At 49.3% G+C, this 18,570-nt stretch overlaps 4 protein-coding genes across 4 annotated transcripts; 1 reads left to right on the top strand and 3 right to left on the bottom strand.

Moving 5' to 3' along the window:
- Window positions 1-96: 96 nt before the first annotated feature.
- Window positions 97-1,654, bottom strand: N7517_002352 (casein kinase 1 family protein; the record flags this gene model as incomplete). The annotated part of the gene is made up of 4 exons (XM_056720082.1): window positions 1,617-1,654; window positions 1,403-1,475; window positions 343-1,350; window positions 97-203 (listed from the first exon to the last, which is right to left on the bottom strand). The coding sequence occupies exons 1-4, from the start codon at window positions 1,626-1,628 to the stop codon at window positions 97-99; spliced, it is 1,200 nt and encodes a 399-aa protein (XP_056584217.1). The 5' UTR covers window positions 1,629-1,654.
- Window positions 1,655-3,236: 1,582 nt separating this feature from the next.
- On the bottom strand, window positions 3,237-7,863 carry N7517_002351 (putative cell polarity protein (Tea1); the record flags this gene model as incomplete). Its single annotated transcript, XM_056720081.1, has 2 exons — window positions 3,237-7,078; window positions 7,137-7,863. The coding sequence occupies 2 exons, from the start codon at window positions 7,861-7,863 to the stop codon at window positions 3,237-3,239; spliced, it is 4,569 nt and encodes a 1,522-aa protein (XP_056584216.1).
- A 2,060-nt stretch (window positions 7,864-9,923) lies between these two features.
- Window positions 9,924-14,521, top strand: N7517_002350 (ubiquitin-binding TORC1 subunit KOG1; the record flags this gene model as incomplete). The annotated part of the gene is made up of 5 exons (XM_056720080.1): window positions 9,924-10,376; window positions 10,438-13,472; window positions 13,530-13,863; window positions 13,926-14,263; window positions 14,324-14,521. The coding sequence occupies 5 exons, from the start codon at window positions 9,924-9,926 to the stop codon at window positions 14,511-14,513; spliced, it is 4,350 nt and encodes a 1,449-aa protein (XP_056584215.1). The 3' UTR covers window positions 14,514-14,521.
- A 1,247-nt stretch (window positions 14,522-15,768) lies between these two features.
- N7517_002349 (uncharacterized protein) lies at window positions 15,769-17,328 on the bottom strand (the record flags this gene model as incomplete). Its single annotated transcript, XM_056720079.1, has 1 exon — window positions 15,769-17,328. One exon carries the CDS (start codon window positions 17,326-17,328, stop codon window positions 15,769-15,771), a length of 1,560 nt encoding a protein of 519 aa, XP_056584214.1.
- Window positions 17,329-18,570: the final 1,242 nt, after the last annotated feature.

Here is an 18,570-nt window from a genome sequence, read left to right as displayed (position 1 = left end):
CAAGGCGACATGAACGGGTCCCCGGTTTCTTAGTAGATAAGAATGTGAACAGACACGAGGCATGCCAAGCATAGCCTCACCGTCGTGTAAACACGATTAGTACCATTGGGCCTCCGCTCCTTCATCCCGCTTCGAACGGCCACCAGAAGGTCCATAACCCAAAGCAGCACCTTTCGAGGCAGAACGTAGCCTAACGCCGAAGACTATGCGATTAGTCAGATTCAGAACATAAGGGTCCTCCACGCCAGCGTCACGAAAAGCAAATCACTCAACGTAGGAGTTAAGAAAGAAGGGGTTCCCTACTCGGAACCAAGGTTTCATGTACTCACATCCTGTCACTACCTCCCACGGCACGGTTGGTGTCCGGAGTGTCGAGGGTGCCGCGTTCGACGACCTTACGACGCTGGCTGGAGATGGCACCGGGCTTGGCGGCGGCACTGGCTCCCATCGGGCCAGCAGCAGGCAGAGCCTGGCGGCGCTGCTGATCCTCCGCATCCTTATCCTTCTTGGAAGCGTCCACGATCATGGCGGCGTTCTTCTGGTACTTGTAAACGGTCCAGTCGAAGACGTAGTCGTACTGGAAGGACTCGCGGACGAAGAGGTCGCGGAAAATCTTGCGCAGGTAGGAGTAATCGGGCTTGTCGTCGAAGCGCAGCGAACGGGTGTAGTTCAGGTAAATGGCGAACTCGTTGGGGAAACCACGGCACAGGACTTCAGTGGGGGTGGTCATCTTCTTCTCCATAATGCGGTCGTACTTCTGCTTCTTAGTAGCAGCCTTCAGACCCTGCCAGGGGAGGGAGCCACGGCAGAAGTAGAGCATGACATAGCCCAGAGATTCCATGTCATCACGTCGGGACTGCTCAACACCGAGATGGGTGTTGATACTGGCGTAACGGGCAGTTCCAGTGAGGTTCTTGTTCTCACGGTAAGGGATGTGGAAGTGAGTCTTGGGGTCACGGTATTTCTTCGCAAGGCCGAAATCAATCACGTTGACCTGGTTGCCACGCTTGCCAATGCCCATAAGGAAGTTATCGGGCTTAATATCACGGTGGATGAAGGACTTGGCGTGGATGTATTCGATGCGGGAGATGAGCTGATCGGCGAGAAGCAGGACGGTCTTCAGTGAGAACTTGCGGTTGCAGAAGTTGAACAGGTCCTCCAGACTGGGTCCCAGCAGATCGATGACCATAGCATTGTAATCACATTCCGTACCGAACCAACGAACGAAGGGAATACCGACACCACCGGCGAGCGACTTGTAGACACGGGCTTCATATTCGAGTTGGGGGTGCTTGGCCTTGACGCTCTCGAGCTTGATGGCAATCTCCTCACCGGAGATGATGTTCGTTCCTAGGAGCTATGAGTTGTTGTGCGGGGGGCAAAGTCAGATTTGTATCCATACCGAGATAGATGTCACCGAAACTGCCACTTCCGATCTTACGGCCAATGCGGTACTTGTTACCGACTCGCAAATCCTGCAGGCCAAGTCAGCAAAACGCGTGATTCGGAGGTTGACAATAAGAAGATCATGGTATAATCCGAGCGTAATAATCAAGTCACTTGAAAGTCTCCGAGTAAAGAATGAAACAAAGAAATCGGGGGTGGCTAACACTGACCATGGTCGTCATGTTGAACCGATGGGGGCACAGCGGTTAGCTGTGAGATTCTTGCTGTGAGAATATTAGTGTTTCGAATCCCGTTGAAGCAGTAATATGGAAAGCTGAGATTGATAGTGGATAAAGGGGTGTAAAAGAGGTAAGGAAGAGGGAGGCGTGAGGGAAACAGGAAATGAGAGGGGTTGTCAAGCCTCAGGCAACTTCGTTGGGAAGGGCCAGATCAACTCCAATAACTTCAAATGATGCAATGAAAGTAGGCAACTGGGATGTAACAGGAAACTGAAAGTCAAAGGTAAAAGGTAAAAAGGTAAAATATAAAAAAAAGCATCTAGACATACCTGAAGATAACGGGATCAAAGAGATGGCGACCGTGAGATAATCAACTCTCAAGGAAAAGGAGATCCGGGAAGATCCGGTGAAATTCGAGAAACTGAAGAGATCAAGAACAGTCTTTAAAGAAGCCTTTAAAGGAAGAGATATATGTGAGAAGGAGAAGGGGGAGAGTCGGTGAGCAAGGTAGGGTATTTTTTCTTAAAGATGGTTCTCAAGTTTAATATGCAGGGGACGGCACCTCGGGTGTCATTGGGCGTGGTATCGTAAGTTTGGTATTGGGCATCTATACTACTTTTTTTTTTACATTCTATACATACTGTGTATAGATTCATATAAAAAAATGATATACAACTTGATCGAAATTGATACAAAGGAGCATGAATTGATTATATCTATCTTATAAAACCCATGTAAGCTTACACCGTTCTCACTGGTGGCGATGTACTCCCTCAGCTGACCGGTATATGATCAATGAAAGGTGCACACAATAACCATAACCAGGTATCAATAGACTCTTAATATTGGATTTATACTCAATCTAAGATATAATGATTCTCATTTGAATAATATACAATCATATTGCTCCTTGCGAAACATAATATCCGTGTTCTTACTTATAGATCCTGAATCAACAATACCAGATCCTATAGTATGCGCGATTTTCCTCAATGGGAAACTTGTCTCAATCTATTGGGGGCAAACGTGGGGTATTACACTTGCAACTGGCTTACTACCATACAAATCAATATACTATAAAGTAGTTCTACATCATAAATCTCATCGATGCGGAGTAAGCTTGTACCTATCGAATCGGGCTGATGACAGGTCATCATTCCCGTGGGCCTGGGCACCCCGGTGTGTCGAGTTTACAGAACTTCAGGATATCCTGGTCAGAATGGTCTTGTGAAAAATAAGAGCCTCCACGGGGCAACTAGAACGATTTTTTGACTATGGATGAACAAGGAATCCGCGTGCAATATGCTAGTGGTACAGCCAGAGTCCAATGAACATCAGAAAACCGGGGTATAAAAAGGGCAGCCGGGGGGTGAAATCAAAACGGGAGATGGGGGAAACAAATGAGCGCAGTGGTGAAAGAGAATCAGAAAAACACATCGTGCATCGGTGTAGACACAGAGGGTTCAAAAAGCACCCATCATACATAGAAACGAGAGTAGAAAACACGGGGAGGAAAGAAGGAAGTGTTGGCAAATACACATGCAGAACGCTTCGACGGTGCAAATTGACATATCTTAGGGCACATGGTCATAGAACAATGGGGAGGGATCTTTAGATCACGTTAGCGTGTTCGGAGTGTGCAGCTTTAGTGTTCAATGGCTTGGTTTGCACATCAAATCCAACCCGGTCATCATCGTCCAGTCTTCTCCTCCATTCTGCCAAGCTATCACTCATCAGTGCGGGTCCCTCGCTATTATCCTTGGTGGGAGTCCGCTCCAGATCCAGCTGGCTGCTCAGACGGTAATTGCGGTTGGTGCTTTCCCAGTGACTGCGCAAAGCGTCCAACTCGTTGGCAAGGGAGTCCAAAGCCATAGAACCACGGTTGTCAGGGAAGGTAGAGTCCTGCGAGACATTGCTATCAGCTCGTGCCCGCCCGGTGCCTCCGCTGACTGTGTTGCTAGAGGCGTTACTGTGTGTGCGCGAGATTCCATTGGTACCTTGCCCATGCTGGGATTGACGGCGATAATGACCAACGGATGTCTGAACCTGCTCCAGAAGCATATTGACCTTACGCTCTGCATCCGAGGCACGAGTTTCAAGATGGGTATTCTCTTGCTTGAGCTGGTCCAGCTCGGTACGACTTTGCTCAGCAGCAGTGAGTAGATCTTGCTTAAGACGCTCCTGTTCACTGCGCGACAACTCTTTCTCAGCCCTAGCCTGCTCAAGATCTTTCTTGAGCTGCGTGATCTGGCCTTCAAGGCTGGCGATAGAAGATGAAGTTCGATCTTGGAGATCGGACATCGACAGCTCGAGACGGGACCGTTCAGCGTCCCACTCAGCGGAAGAAGATGTCTGGCTGTCTGAATTTTCAAGGCTCTTCTGAGCCACATCTAATTCAGACTGCATTTTAGCATTTTGAGTCTTATACCGACTCAGCTCATCTTTCATACGCTTCAGCATCTTCTCGGTGCCCTTCACGTAATGAACCGCTGACTGGTAATCATTCTCAAGCTGCTCAAGTTTCTCTCTGAAAGTTCGGTCGGCTTCCTGCTCACGAGTTTCAAAGCCGTTCTTCAGGTCGTCATGAGCCTTGATGCTAGCCGAGAGTTGTTGCTCGAGCTCGCGTAGTCGGCTTTGCTCCGGAGTACCGAATCGTGATCCGGGGGAGTCGAGCCGTGGGGACCGTCTGGTGTCGCTGCTCACTCCACGCTCACCAAGAAGATCCTTCAAAGCAGCGTGTTGAACGGCCAAAGCTCCAGCCTCTCGCTGGTGAGCCTCAAGTTGTGTCTTCAAATCCCGGTTATCAGTGGCGGCCGATTGGCTTTCTTTCATAGCTGTCTGAAGCTGTCTGCGCAATTGCAATCCCTCGCGGCTAGCCTGCTCCTGATATGCTTCAAGACCAGCAATCCGTTCCTCTGCGCGCCGGAGTTTGTCGGAGGCTGCGTTGGCAGCTGCCTGGTTTGCTTTGGCTAGAGTGGTGGACCGCTCGATCTGAGCTTCCAAAGCCGCGACTCGCTGGTCAGCACGAGATCGGAACGAATGATCCAAGTCTGTAGAAGTAGCGCGTTCGAGCCCAGAAACGAAGGCAATCTTGTGGGTTTCGGCTTCTTTGGCGTGGATTTCTGCCAACTCCTCTGCATCTCGAAGGCGACGAGTGAGGTTTTCTACTTCAGTGGTGCGTTCTTCGTGCTCTGATCGGAGCTGCAGAAGCTTTCTCTCCAGACCCTCGCGACGCTCTCGCTCCTCTTGGAATTGCTTCTCAACGAGGGCTGTCTTCGCGGCGGAAGCAGAAACAGCTTCTTGGAGACCACCAAAGCTAGAACCAAAGTCCTTCAGGCGGATCGAAGAATCCTCAATCTGCGCCAACAACTCTTCTTTGTCCAAGGTGAGCTGTTGAAGCGAGGCTTCGGCTTCTGCACGCAAGAAGGCCTCTTCTCTAGATAGAGCCTCGGCCTGGTGAAGTTCAGCGCGCAAGTTTTCGGCTTCCAGAGTATTGCTTTGCATCTCAAGCTCTGCCAGGTGTTTCCGGGTTGCCTCATTTGTCTCTTCAGCAAGTTCCTTGGCTTGACGTTCCTGCGAAAGCTCGGTGGTCTGCAGATCTAACTTGGCCTTCAACTCAGACTGGGAGGCCAGAGCGAGGGCAAGGCGACGTCCCATGTCGGTAGGTCGCTCGTCATCTCCATCTCGAGAAGCATCAGGCTGAGGGGTTCCCCGCTGACTACCACCATGGGCAGCGAGCTTGGCCCGAGAATATGCGGCTTCATTGATAGCCATATCGCGTTGATGTTCCACTTCAGCAACTCGTTTCGATGCGATGGCCGCCTGTCGATCCACAGTAGCTTGCATCTTGCTGAGGTCTGCTCTCATGGCCAAGAATGCCTCAACCAACGGGCGATCCTCATCACTCAGGGCCTCATTAGCCCGGTCGTCTAGCGCGGGGCTACTGGTTGCATTGGGGACATAGCCACATTTTCTTGCGAGTGCGAGTTCTGAGGCATACCAGGCGTTTCGGGCCTTGGTAACCTCCAGCTCCTTTATCAACGCCTCTTGGTGGGGTGTAAGTCGAGGAGATCGTGGCTCATCGGCAAGAGTCTTGGAGTTGCGGAAGCTTCGAGGTTCAATTGAGCCCTCGATGCTAGCCTGCCGGCCAAGGATTGATTCCTCCCCACTGTCAACGGACCCACGCTGTCGTTGAGAACGAAGCGAGCGTTGTCGGCCTGGGGCACTGATCAACGGAGCTGCCTCACCTGCTTCCATGGCCTTGGCTGATGGCTTTTGATGCTGTATAGGAGTTCGGCGACCAGCTGATGGAGGTCCCTGGGGATCTTGTGGGCCTTCCTTCATGATTGGTGATTCTTCGCCCCCTTCGCCGTTTGCTACACGAATATCAACCGTTGGTGTGTATCCGCGATCATTTTTGGTCGGGGTCTTGCTACGAGGGTTTGGAGGGTTCGCACCCGCTGGAGGGCCATTGCCACGAGGGCCAGGAGAGGGTGCTTGTCCAGGAGGCGGTGGACCGGCAGGGGCTTGAGCAATCGATGCCCGTGGCAGTCTAGATCCAGGTCCCAAATTTGGGTTCGAACCGAACTCCATTGGCCTATTAACAGCCGTACCCTGGATCATGCTCTCACGCGATGGCGTCGGTCCTCGTCGCATTTGCTGTTCTGCGCCTGCGTTTTGTGCCTCCCGAGACGTGCGCCCAGACGAAATAACTGTTTTATCAACGCTTGTCTTTCTGGTCGCTGGTTCGGGGGCGCGTCCCCCAGCTTGCGAATCATTAGGGTACCGAATTTTGCTAGTGTCAAGGATGTAGGACATGCTAAGCTCCGCGGGGTCCCTAGGAGCCGAGCTTGGTTCGCCCGCCATAACAATGATCTGTTTGCCAAAAGCGGTCATACTGTGACCAGATCGAGGGGACGGCGCAGGGCCCATGTTTTGGAAGGAGTACCAACGTCGAGTTGAGATGCGGAAGGCCGACAGGTCTCCCAGGTCCACACCTTCATCTGTGCGGCCTCCAAACACATACATCACATCGTTGACCAAAGCAGAGGCATGACCCTCCCTAGGAGCCGGGATAAAGCCAACGCAATCAATTTCGGTCCAGCTATTGGAAATGAAGTCATAAGACCACACATCATTGAACCACTGTACTCCGTTCGTACCTCCAAAAAGGAATAGTTTCTCGTTGAAGCTGACAATAGTGTGGTTTGTTCTCGCTGGAGGAATTTGGCCTGGTGGAGGCCCACCTTCATGGCTGTTCGGGATCAAAACCTCCCATTTATTTGCTGGGTTTTGAAGTTGGTTCAAGTCGAATGCAATCAAATCATTGAAGAAGAAGCCCTCCACTTGCCCTCCGAAGACGTAGAGTTTGGAGCCTAGGATATTTAAAGTGTGGCCGTAACGCCCGGAAGGTCGAGAGCCGGGGGGGATAGCGCGGGACCATTGGCGGGAAGCTAAAAGAAAAGAGAGTCAGAGTCATGGTAAACATGAATAGATCGATGCCACACTTACATGTGTTCAAAAGGTACAGAGTATCGTCCAGAGAGTCGTTCTCGTCGATTTTGGTATCACCGCCAAACACAATGAACGCGTTCCCGACAAGCAAACTGGCATGACCGACTCGCGGGCCAGGGCCTTCGGATACTGTCGCAACCTGCAGACAGTTCAAGCCACCACCACTGCTTTCAATCATCCATAGATCACCCTTGACAGTTGATCCATCAATCAGGCCTCCCATCATATATATGTCTCCTTCCTTAGATGCCACCGAATTAATTGCTGCTCCATAGCGAGGAAACGGGTTCGTTTGGGGAGAAGAGAAGTTCAAACGGCGTTGCGACCATGGGTATAGGGATGAACTGGGGCTTGGAGGGGGATCCCGTTGGGTGGTTGCTGGGATCTTTGCATCTGTTGTAGACATTAGAGCTCTGTCCTCGTCAAAGAGCGACCAATGGATCACAAAACAGATACCCACCTGAGACTCTGAATCCGCTCTCTGCCGCGGCCGTACTGCGTCTGGACTCGTCGGGCTTGTGGCCGAATGTAGGGAATTGCTGAAGCTACCGCTTGGGGTTGGCGTCTGGGAATTCGTGCCATCCCCTTTGACCCCATTCGCCATAGTAGGCGATCCAGTGGATGGAGCACCCTCAGAAGTGTGGACATTTCTAGTCACCGGGGGGAGTGCAGCCGACTGCTGACTCTGCTGGGCGTGAGCCTTCTTCTTGAACAGAAAGGCCATCGTAATTATGTGGTCGTAGTCGGTCGTATCAGGGGATCTGGCGCAAAGTCAAGCTGCGCCGAAGTGCGGTCTCGCTCCGACACCCAAAAATCAAAGGAATGGCGTCGTCCCGAGGGATGAAGTGGAAAATTCCGAAGAGATAGGGGGGAGTTGTCTATTTCAGATGTGAAGTGGGAACCAGGAACCACTAGGAACCATAAAACGTTCCATGCACAAGCCGCTCAGCGTCCCCCCAAAAAAATAAATGTGGGCAGGGGGAGGCCTCTAAACAGAAGCATTCGCACTGGGAGACTCGAAAAATCAAAGCGGCTAAAGCCAAGGGAAGAAAGGGGGAGGTGGTAGGAAATGTGAAGGAAAAGGCGAAGATGGAAGCCGTTTCAATTTCCCGGAGATGCTCTAAGTCGAACTAGTCTTAGTTTCATTGGACGTGCATACTCAGGGGCATACTATTACTCGAATATTTAAAGATATTTCACTTCTTTTATTTAATTCAATGCTTGTCCCTCTATATAGTCTATATCTATACACTCCGTACTGCGTGCATTGTACTATTTCTTTCATTTTTCCCAGTCTCTTTCATTTTGCCAGCCTCCAGGAACCGAGGGGGGTTTCACATTCCACGGAGTATGGCATATCCACACTTCTTTAGTCTTATGTTGGATATCAGTTATGTTAAAAAGAAGTAAGAGATATAAATAAAAAAAGAAGGTTTCACAACAATGTCGCAAAGTCTTCAAAATATTTGACTACAACATACATTATATTTCAAGGGTTGAAATGCTACAGGCTTGTTAACCCTAATTTTATCACACTATCACACTCCAATGGCTATATGCCGGGCCGAGGACACGCCGTGTGAACAACTGCAGGTCCAATGATAATGTGTCCTAACACTGCATTCCCCAATTCCACACGGCGATCCATACCCCACAATGTGTAGGAAATACCAATTGCTCACAGCTTAAGACTGTATAACATTAGGATTAGGCATGTGACCTGATGAATGTCGACTCTGAAATACCTCGGAAAAAAAAAGGTTAGACTGTTGAAGCTGATAGAGCGAAGGGAAAGGGGGGTTCCCATGCCTATCAAAATCAAAAATAACACGGGCGATCTCTCATTTCCTGGCTGGGTTGTAGGGATGAACCTCTTGACACTGACCTACTTTTGCTATAATCTATTATCATTGGCTACAGGCCATATGTCTAAGTATTTTTTTAGTTTGCTATGTTGTATAAAAATCGACGTGTCAGATTCTGGTTCATCCTTCCTCCAGTGAAACCTTTTATGTCCCCTACGATTGTCTGAGACATTTCCAACCATGCAATGTCTCTCTTAGAACAAAGCAAACATCACAAAATATGCTGCATAGAAGATACATAGCTGACTAACAGGGGTTTCGTCCCACCTGGGCAGTCCTGGAGGTAGACTTCAATTTATGTTGCACTCCATGATGTAACCAATTCTTACGCCCGTATTGAAGATTAATACCACTAGAGTCTGTGATGTAGGTGTGTAAACTCCATAGACATCTAAGACTTATCATTTTGGAACAAAAAGGAAAACATTGACTATGTGGAAGTCATAATTGCCTTGATGTTGTAGAATCATAGTCTACACGTTTTCAGGTTGAGTTTATACTTCTTGAATGCCAAGACATCATTCTGAGTAATCCCCGGAATATCTGTGTTTCCGCATAGCACCTCGCCTTTCCGAACCACATCCGCTCTAGAGGCAGATAAGCTCTCTTTGGACCAGAATCCATAGGCTGTGCGCTGAGCTCTCTCTGCGCTCCTGGGATATATCCAGGATAGTCGCAATTTGAGATTAATCTGGCTTACTACAAATTCGACCAACTCCAACGTTACTCGGGCCATTTCATCATCGGTCTCTTCCCCAGCTTCAGCCGACAACCTCCACACTCTCACGAGCGAACCGAAAGAGGAAAATCACTAGTTGTGACCGGTGACCGACCGGGGATACTTGCGGCTTGCCTCGACATACGTTCCAGCCTTTCCTCTTCCCCCATACTCGTGTAACACAATGAACGATCATACAACATGAGGGATCCCACTACCGATATGGAACAAAACTCACAACAAATGACCAACGGGTCGACGGCCTCGCGTCGCAATCCGAATAAATCGGTTCGCGTCGCATTTGGTCCCGATTTAGAGACCACGATTCCCACCCGCGAAAGATCTCCAGCTCCGTTGAGTGGCCATCAGCGTTCGCTCACAGCTGTTGAACATAAGCACCCTACACTAACACATGGGCGTCCAACCAGCTCATCTGGAGAGAACAGTGCCATCGGAGACATCCCACCCCGCCGCCCATCGCCACGGAGATCGGAAAGTAGCCGACCGGCTATGCTGAAGAGAGCCAAAAGTGACTATGGACCAAGTCGGATAACCTTCGATAAAGTCGCGGGCGATGACGATGAAGATTTTGCTATGCGACATGGATGGCAGGAGGAATATACTTCCAGCGAATATCTCAAGATCTTACATTCGGTAAGCATGACCACTCTGATCGTGGGTTTCCCGAAGCTAACAAAATGCCCGCTGAACATAGAATTTCTACATGTATTTCACCGAGAAACGCCATGAGACCAACGGCATTCCCAGGGACCCGGTTGGGAGTTGGCCAAGTCAGGACTGGCGCATGAAAGATCGCCTAAAAACTGTGTCTGCAGCTTTGGCTATCTGTCTGAACATCGGAGTCGACCCTCCAGATGTGGTCAAGACCAATCCAACATCAAAGCTGGAATGCTGGGTAGACCCGACTTCTACCACCGGCGGTGGTCAAAACAAGATCATGGAGCAGATCGGCAAGAAGCTACAGGAGCAATATGAGACTTTGAGTCTTCGGACAAGATACAAACAGTATCTGGATCCATCAGTTGACGAGACAAAGAAGTTCTGCATCTCACTTCGCCGAAATGCCAAGGACGAGCGAGTGCTTCTACATTACAATGGACACGGTGTGCCGTTACCAACTCAGTCGGGTGAAATCTGGGTCTTCAACAAGAATTATACCCAGTACATCCCTGTCCCACTGTACGATCTGCAGTCTTGGCTAGCTGGGCCTAGTCTTTTTGTCTTCGATGTTTCACATGCGGGCAACATTGTTCAAAATTTCCACACTTTTGTGGAGAAGCATGAGAAAGAGAATATCGAGACTAAGAAACGAGACCCGAATGCCGTCATTCAGAATTATGGTGACTGCATCCTCCTAGCTGCGTGCCAGAAGACGGAGTCCCTTCCGACCAATCCCGACCTTCCTGCAGACCTATTCACCTGTTGCTTGACAACACCGATTGAGATCGCATTGCGCTTTTTCATCTTGCAGAACCCTCTACGCACAAACATTTCCATTGACGACTTCCGAGTTCCCGGTCGACTTCAAGATCGTCGAAGCCCTCTTGGAGAACTGAATTGGATCTTCACTGCAATTACCGATACAATCGCATGGAACACCTTACCCCGGGCTTTGTTCAAGAAGCTCTTCCGGCAGGATCTAATGGTCGCCGCTCTTTTCCGCAACTTTTTGCTCAGTGAACGTATCATGCGCACATACAAATGCCATCCGATCTCTTCACCCGAATTGCCAGACACACACCATCACCCTCTATGGAAAAGCTGGGACCTTGCAGTCGAGATGGTGTTGTCTCAGCTACCTGCTCTCATTGATCAGGAAGAAGGGCGCCGACAGTACGAGTACCAGCACTCAACATTCTTCGCTGAGCAACTCACTGCTTTTGAGGTATACCTCTCGTCCGGTCCGACGGAGAAAAATCCACCAGATCAGCTTCCTATTGTCCTCCAAGTCCTCCTGAGTCAAGCACACCGCTTGCGGGCCTTGATTCTTTTGAGCAAGTTCCTAGACCTCGGCCCATGGGCTGTCCACCTTGCACTCAGCATTGGCATCTTCCCCTATGTCGTCAAGTTGCTGCAATCAGCAGCTCAAGAATTGAAACCAGTTATGGTTTTCATTTGGGCGAGAATCATGGCAGTCGACCACACTGTACAAAACGATCTACTCAAAGACAACGGCATCCACTACTTTATCTCAATTCTGAACCCTTCTTCTCCCATTCCTGTGGGAAATGCCAGCGAACACCGGGCCATGTGTGCTTTCATAGTCTCGATCTTCTGCAAGAACTACCCCCAGGGACAGAATGTCTGCCTCTCTGGCGAATTGTTTGATTCGTGCCTCAGACATCTTGGCGATGTGGAAAATCCCCTGCTACGGCAGTGGTCTTGTCTGTGTCTCAGTATGCTCTGGTGCGACTTCCCTGAAGCAAAGTGGATGGGCATTCGATGTGCAGCCCCCGCTAGGCTCTGCGAGTTAAATTTCGACCCCGTACCCGAAGTTCGCGCTGCTATGCTTCAAGCTGTGACTACCTTCTTGGGGATTCCAGATCTGACAGACCAGGTTGCACAAATTGAGGAGACTTTAGCACTGGCAGTCTTGCCCATGTCTGCCGATGGAAGTGTAGTTGTGAGGAAGGAGCTTTTAGTATTCTTCTCAACATTCGTCAGACGCCACCAAAACAAATTTTTGGTCGCGGCATTTGAGGAGCTTGAGGAAGAAAAGCGGTCCCTGTCTCATCGCTGGCAGAGTGAAACCTCTCGGACTAGCCGCTCCGAAGAACAGGTCGTAGCACTATCTTCTCATGCAAAACAGCCCCAGCTGTCTCGCAATACAACTTTCGGGACTATCTGGAAGCAGCTACTGGCTCTCTCGGTTGACCCTCATCCTGACATCGCCCAGGATGCCGCCGTTATCGTTGATTACATCCACCTTGCCTTGTTGGAATCTCCAATGGCGCCACTCACTAACAAGCTTCAGAATGAGATTCTGGAAATCACAGGCTTGACAAAACTCCAACATCGCGAGCGAACTGAGGCAAAGAAAGCTGCGCCACCTTCAGCGCCTCCCGTGTCTGGAGCAGCAGCCTCGAAACAAGAAGGCTATCTTTCTTTAGGTTTTAGGCGAACTGCCAGCGTCGCTGCTTCCCTGAAGAACCTTGCCTTTGGCAATTCAACAGACCCATCCTCGGACAGCTCGAACCCTCCTTCGCCTTCAACCGGCCGTATGACAATTACCCCACGCGGCCGAGCCCCTCCTGAGTGGACCCGACCCCCGGAAGTAAATGACCTTGTTGCTCCCGCAACAGGATACAACCAGGCTCCGGTTCCCACATCTAGAGGTTTCGAACCCAAAGGCTTTGATGTTGTGCCAGTTATTCCCCTAAAGAGTAGATTCCTAGACTGGTCCACTGAGGTAATCCCGGATTTCGAATCCATCAAGTCCCACAACTATTATTACCTACATTTACTCACTATTTACAAGTATTTCCGGGAGCCCCAGATGAAACCCAACGAGCCGGATGAGCCTGGTAGCTCCGACTACAACCAGCGACTCTGGAGACGCGGCCGCAACGAAAAGATCATCGCCGAGACCCAACCCCTCAAAGGAAAAGCTGGAGCGAGCCGGTGGGATAACTCGGTTGCTTTACTATCGAATGGTAGCCAGCCCCACAAGATGTGTTTCCATCAGTTCGAGGATCACATTGCTGTCGCAGATGACCGGGACACAATCTCGTAAGTACCAACAGGTCACCTGTTCTTTGTGTTCTTCTAACCATTGGTTTCGTACAGAATTTGGGACTGGCAGAGCCACAAACGCCTCAATCAATTCTCAAATGGCAACCCAGCGGGTTCAAAGATCAACGAAGTTCGATACATCAATGAGGATGACCAGGCACTGCTTATGACTGGATCTTCTGATGGTGTGATCAAACTTTTCCGCCATTATGAGAATAATAAGGATATTGAAGTTGTCACAGCATTCAGAGCCCTCCCTGAACTGATTCCAAGCAATCGCAACGCAGGCCTTGTGCTTGATTGGCAGCAAGGTCAGGGCAAAGCTCTGGTTGCAGGTGATGTCAAGGTTATCCGTGTCTGGAATGCTGCTACTGAGGTGTGCACAAACGTAAGTCTTCAACGTCTGGTCTCACAAATATATCGCGTTACTCACACAAAGTCCAATAACAGGATATTCCGGCACGATCGGGTTCCTGCATCACATCCTTGACATCTGATCAAGTAGCGGGCAACATATTCGTTGCCGGTTTCGGTGACGGTGCTGTGCGAGTCTTTGATCAACGATTGAAGCCAACCACATCCATGGTCAAGGTTTGGCGTGAACACAAGCAATGGATTACAAATGTCCATATGCAGCGTGGTGGTTTACGAGAATTGATTTCAGGTGGCCGGAATGGTGAGGTCCGACTTTGGGATCTTCGCATGGATAGCCCGATTTCCACCATATATGCTACCAAAGACACCCTGCGGACCTTGAGTGTTCATGAACACGCTCCTGTCTTCAGCGTGTACGTTTCCTCCACCGCAATATTTTGATATCTTCTTTGTTCAAGGCTAACCTGACGCAGGGGTACAAATCGCCATGAAGTCAAGACTTTCAATGTGGATGGCACCTATCTTTCTACGTTCGAGCCATACTCAAGCTTCCTTCATCACAACCGATCTTCGCCCATTGCCAGCACTGCCTTCCATCCCCACCGGACTGTGCTTGCTTGCGCCGCATTGAACGACCATCATGTAAACCTCGTGTCCTGCTAATTCCCAACTCAGCTCCGAAATTCATGATACCTTCGTGCGGTGACCTTCATTGCATTGTTTCTATTTCTTGTCCTAATATTACCCTTTCTGTAATATGCATCAGCATACCCGACGAACAAATCTACACGGCGTCTTGGCGAGTGACTTGATCAACCATACTTTGATGGCTCCGCGTTGTTGGTTTTTGTTTCCTTGGGCTTGCTTCACTACCCTTTGATATTTGAGACGATTGCTCTATCTATTCTTCTACTTCATGTGAGACTGTGTACCCAGTTTCGGGTCTATGAACTTCCTTTTACCCTTCTTGTCTTATCTCTCTTCTTCGGTATTAAGCACAACTTGTTGTAATGGTTGCTAGACTTGGTTGCCAGACGGAAGAACGTATAATGTTTCGAATGCTCGTGTTCTGCTCGCTTTAGTGAAGTGGGTACAGAGCACCAGAGGCTGTCTTGCTTTGACTGATAGCAAGGCTTGGTTTTCTTTTTCTTTTCCAGAAGATTGCATACATATTTTGGTGTATCTCGCGGGTCGTTATGGATAGATATACTTGATGTAATGCGGCAGTACCTTGGCCACGCACTGTAGTTTACCTAAGGTACTCCACCTAGGCAGCATTAGTATCATATGCTTGCTGTGGGGAATAGACTAGCCGTTTCTTCGTATGAGAAACTGAATGTTTTGAATAATCTAAAGATCTAGTAGGTTAGAAAACATATATGTGTATGAAAATACTACGATATCTTTTTTGACATAGTTTTTGATATATATTTTGCCCTTATAGTCATTGGTCTACAGCACAACACAAAGTGCATCATACCCGACGGTAGTGTGGCGGAGAGTGGATGTTTCATGCTTTCAAATAGGACTTCTCATTTGTTCTATATCTATATCATTTGATGTATAACTTGATGTATAACTTTGACATAGTTTACCAAATGAGGGTAAACGTGGTCACGTGGGTACTTTTGCTGTAGTTAGAATGCCTTACAATGTCAAAAAGAAATATGGTTAGAAGAAATGGCGAAAAAAAAATTGCTGGAAGATATTTTATTTATTTATCATAGAAAAGAGATATATTTAGATACGAAGGATGCATGAGCCAAATTCTTTTGGAAACATATCTTTTTCATTCGAAGACACTGAGGTAAAACAGAAGAGGATATTGATGTTGTTGGGATCATTCTCATAAAACACTAAAGAAAACTAAAGAAAAAGCTAGGAATACAGCAAAAATTTCGTATCAATCATGAATCGCCTAATAGTTGCGCTGGCTGCCGAGGGTGTCCTTCGCATCAACTCTGGGGTCAAGCTTGTTCAAGAGGTCAGAGCCGTGGGGACCAGTGGTATTGCCAGTCTTTGAGGTCTGATCGGCGTAGTTGCTGCCACTGGCTCCGGAGTTATCGCCGTAGCCTGTCTGTCCAGTGGAGCGGCCAGTGGTGCTGCTGCCGTAGTTGTCGGCAGTGTTGCTGGAGCCGTAGCCGGACTGTCCAGTGGAGCGGCCGGTGGTGCTGCTGCCGTAGTTGTCGGCAGTGTTGCTGGAGCCGTAACCAGTCTGTCCGGTGGAGTGACCGGTGGAGCTACCGTAGTTGTCGCTGCTGGACAGAGGGTTGCTGGACCCGTGGCCAGACTGTCCGGTGTGGCTGGTGGTGTTGCTAGACAGGGGGTTGTTGCCATAGCCGGTCTGTCCGGTAGAGCGGCCAGTGGTGCTGCTGCCGTAGGTATCGCTGCCAGTCAAGGGGTTGCTGGAGTGGCCAGTGGAGTGGCCGGTGGTACCGCTTGAGAGGGGGTTGCTAGACCCATAGCCAGACTGCCCGGTGGAGCGGCCAGTGGTGTTGCTGCCGTATGTGTCACTGCCAGACAAGGGGTTGCTGGAGCCGTGGGTAGTCGAGTGGCCAGTAGTGCCGCTTGACAGAGGGTTGCTGGAACCGTAGCCGGTCTGTCCAGAAGAGTGGCCGGTGGTGCCGCTTGACAGAGGGTTGCTGGAACCGTAGCCGGTCTGTCCAGAAGAGTGGCCGGTGGTGCCGCTAGACAAAGGGTTGTTGGACTCGTAGCCAGAGTGACCAGTGGAGTGGCCGGTAGTGCCACTGGACAAAGGGTTGCTGGAGCCGTAGCCAGTCTGTCCGGAAGAGTGACCGGTGCTGGAGCCATAGCCAGTCTCTCCGGTAGAGCGGCCAGTGGTGCTGCTGCCGTAGGTGTCTCGGCCGCCAGACAAGCCGCCAGCCTGCTTTCCTCGGTTGTCAAGGTCGCTATCGACGCGGGGGTCGATCTTGTTGGCTAGCTTCGAGTCGTGGGGGCCAGCATTGATGTTGCTGGAGCCAGTGTTGGAGCCATATCCGCCAGCAGTGTTAGAACCGTAGTTCCCGGATGATCCTGAGCCGACATCAATGGGACCCTTCTTGGAGTCATGGATGGTGCCAGAGCTGTTGGCACCGTGGCCAGTGCTACCAGTGCCGTAGTTTCCAGCTCCGGTGGAGGATGTGTTCTCGTAGCCGGAACCAGAGTTTAGGCCACTAGTGCCAGAACTGTGGCCGTGGCCAGTGGTAGAGCCGGTAGTAGTACCAGAGCCGTAGCCTCCAGCACCGGTAGTGGGTGTGTTCTCATAGCCGGCGCCAGTGCCTGAGCCATAAGCGTTGGAGCCTGAAGTGTTGGAGCCTGCGTTGGTGGAAGTGTATTTGCTGTTGTCTGTGGTGTTGTTGGAGGATCCGTAACTATCCCGGGTATCATCGATCTTGTTGGATGTCTTGGAGTCATGGGTAGTCTCCTTATCATGATGGCCGGTCACGGCATCCTTGACCTTGTGAATAATGCTGGACATGATGGGTGGTATGCTTTGGTAATAAAGTAAAGTAAAAGATTTGAAAGTATTTGATGAATATAATGTTCAAGTCAGATGTTTTTGTGTTGATGGAAGATGTGAATAAAGTGCTTCTATTAGGGAGTTTATATATGCTCTTTCCTTGTGATCAGATCAATTTTTGCGGAGACTGAGTGACGCCATAACGCGGGGATCCACGAGTACAATTACCGGTAAGACATGGATCAGAGTTCTTTGACTGTCCCATTTACGGTTTGTCATGACGTCCCAAACGGGTTTACACATACAGGTGAATATTTCTTGGCTGAAAACGAGAGCTATCAATGTCATCAATCGTCATGTCCCGGATCTACATGACCAAGTACGCCACTTGAGCCAGCTATTGCAAGGATACCTTGTAGATCCATCGACCCACAAGGGCTGGGATCTCACATATCATATAAGTGGGGTTTCATACGGTAATTCCACAATTTCTTGCTAATTCTCCGAGCCTGGCACATGCCTTGGGGCAATGGAAGCTTAGCTATCCGTTGATTGTAGCTTTTTAGGCATCTATGTTGTACACTCTTCAACTCTTATAGAAGTACACATATAACGACATTTTAGATTGATTTCTCCGATATACGCTAGTCCTTTTTTTAGGTCATATACGTCATAGATGCCCCAAGGGGTAATTTCCACTAATCCATATATGGTAAGTGGGGACCAACCTCTCAAGCTCATCGATCGTCAAGTCCAAAAATATCTTACGGGTGTGCCTTAATATTATATCGAATATTGTAGAATGCACTAGATTCGACAGCTACAATATACAACGGTCAACAATATAATTTGGACATCATAAACACGTTTCAGATCAAAAACTGAAAAGGTGGATTACGTAGCTGCCTAGCCAGGTGCCGTGATGGCATGATCGGCGGTAACTCTGGCCCAGAACCTTGGAAGCATCAACTTGATATCACATCAACAATATATGCCTGTTATTGCGATATTCAAAGCAAAAGACGGTATGCCTTGTTATCAACGTCCCTAAATGTCCTTTATCATTTCCCTCTAATACTTGGTGGAGTCTTTGTTTCAACATATGTTATCTTTTGACCTTTAAGCACGCGCTATAAATGAAGACTTGGAAGATATAGTGGTTAAACAAGCTACTCTGTATATATACATCAAGCTCTAATATTTCTGCTATCCCAATTTGTCTTCTTCCAATGTATGTTATACTTAAGAGGGTCATGTGAT

Source organism: Penicillium concentricum, assembly GCF_028827145.1.
Source record: "Penicillium concentricum strain IBT 3081 chromosome Unknown utg000001l_segment0_segment0, whole genome shotgun sequence".
Lineage (NCBI taxonomy): Eukaryota > Fungi > Ascomycota > Eurotiomycetes > Eurotiales > Aspergillaceae > Penicillium > Penicillium concentricum.
The sequence above is the reverse complement of the archived record's forward strand: the minus strand, read 5'-3'. Positions and strand labels throughout refer to the sequence as shown.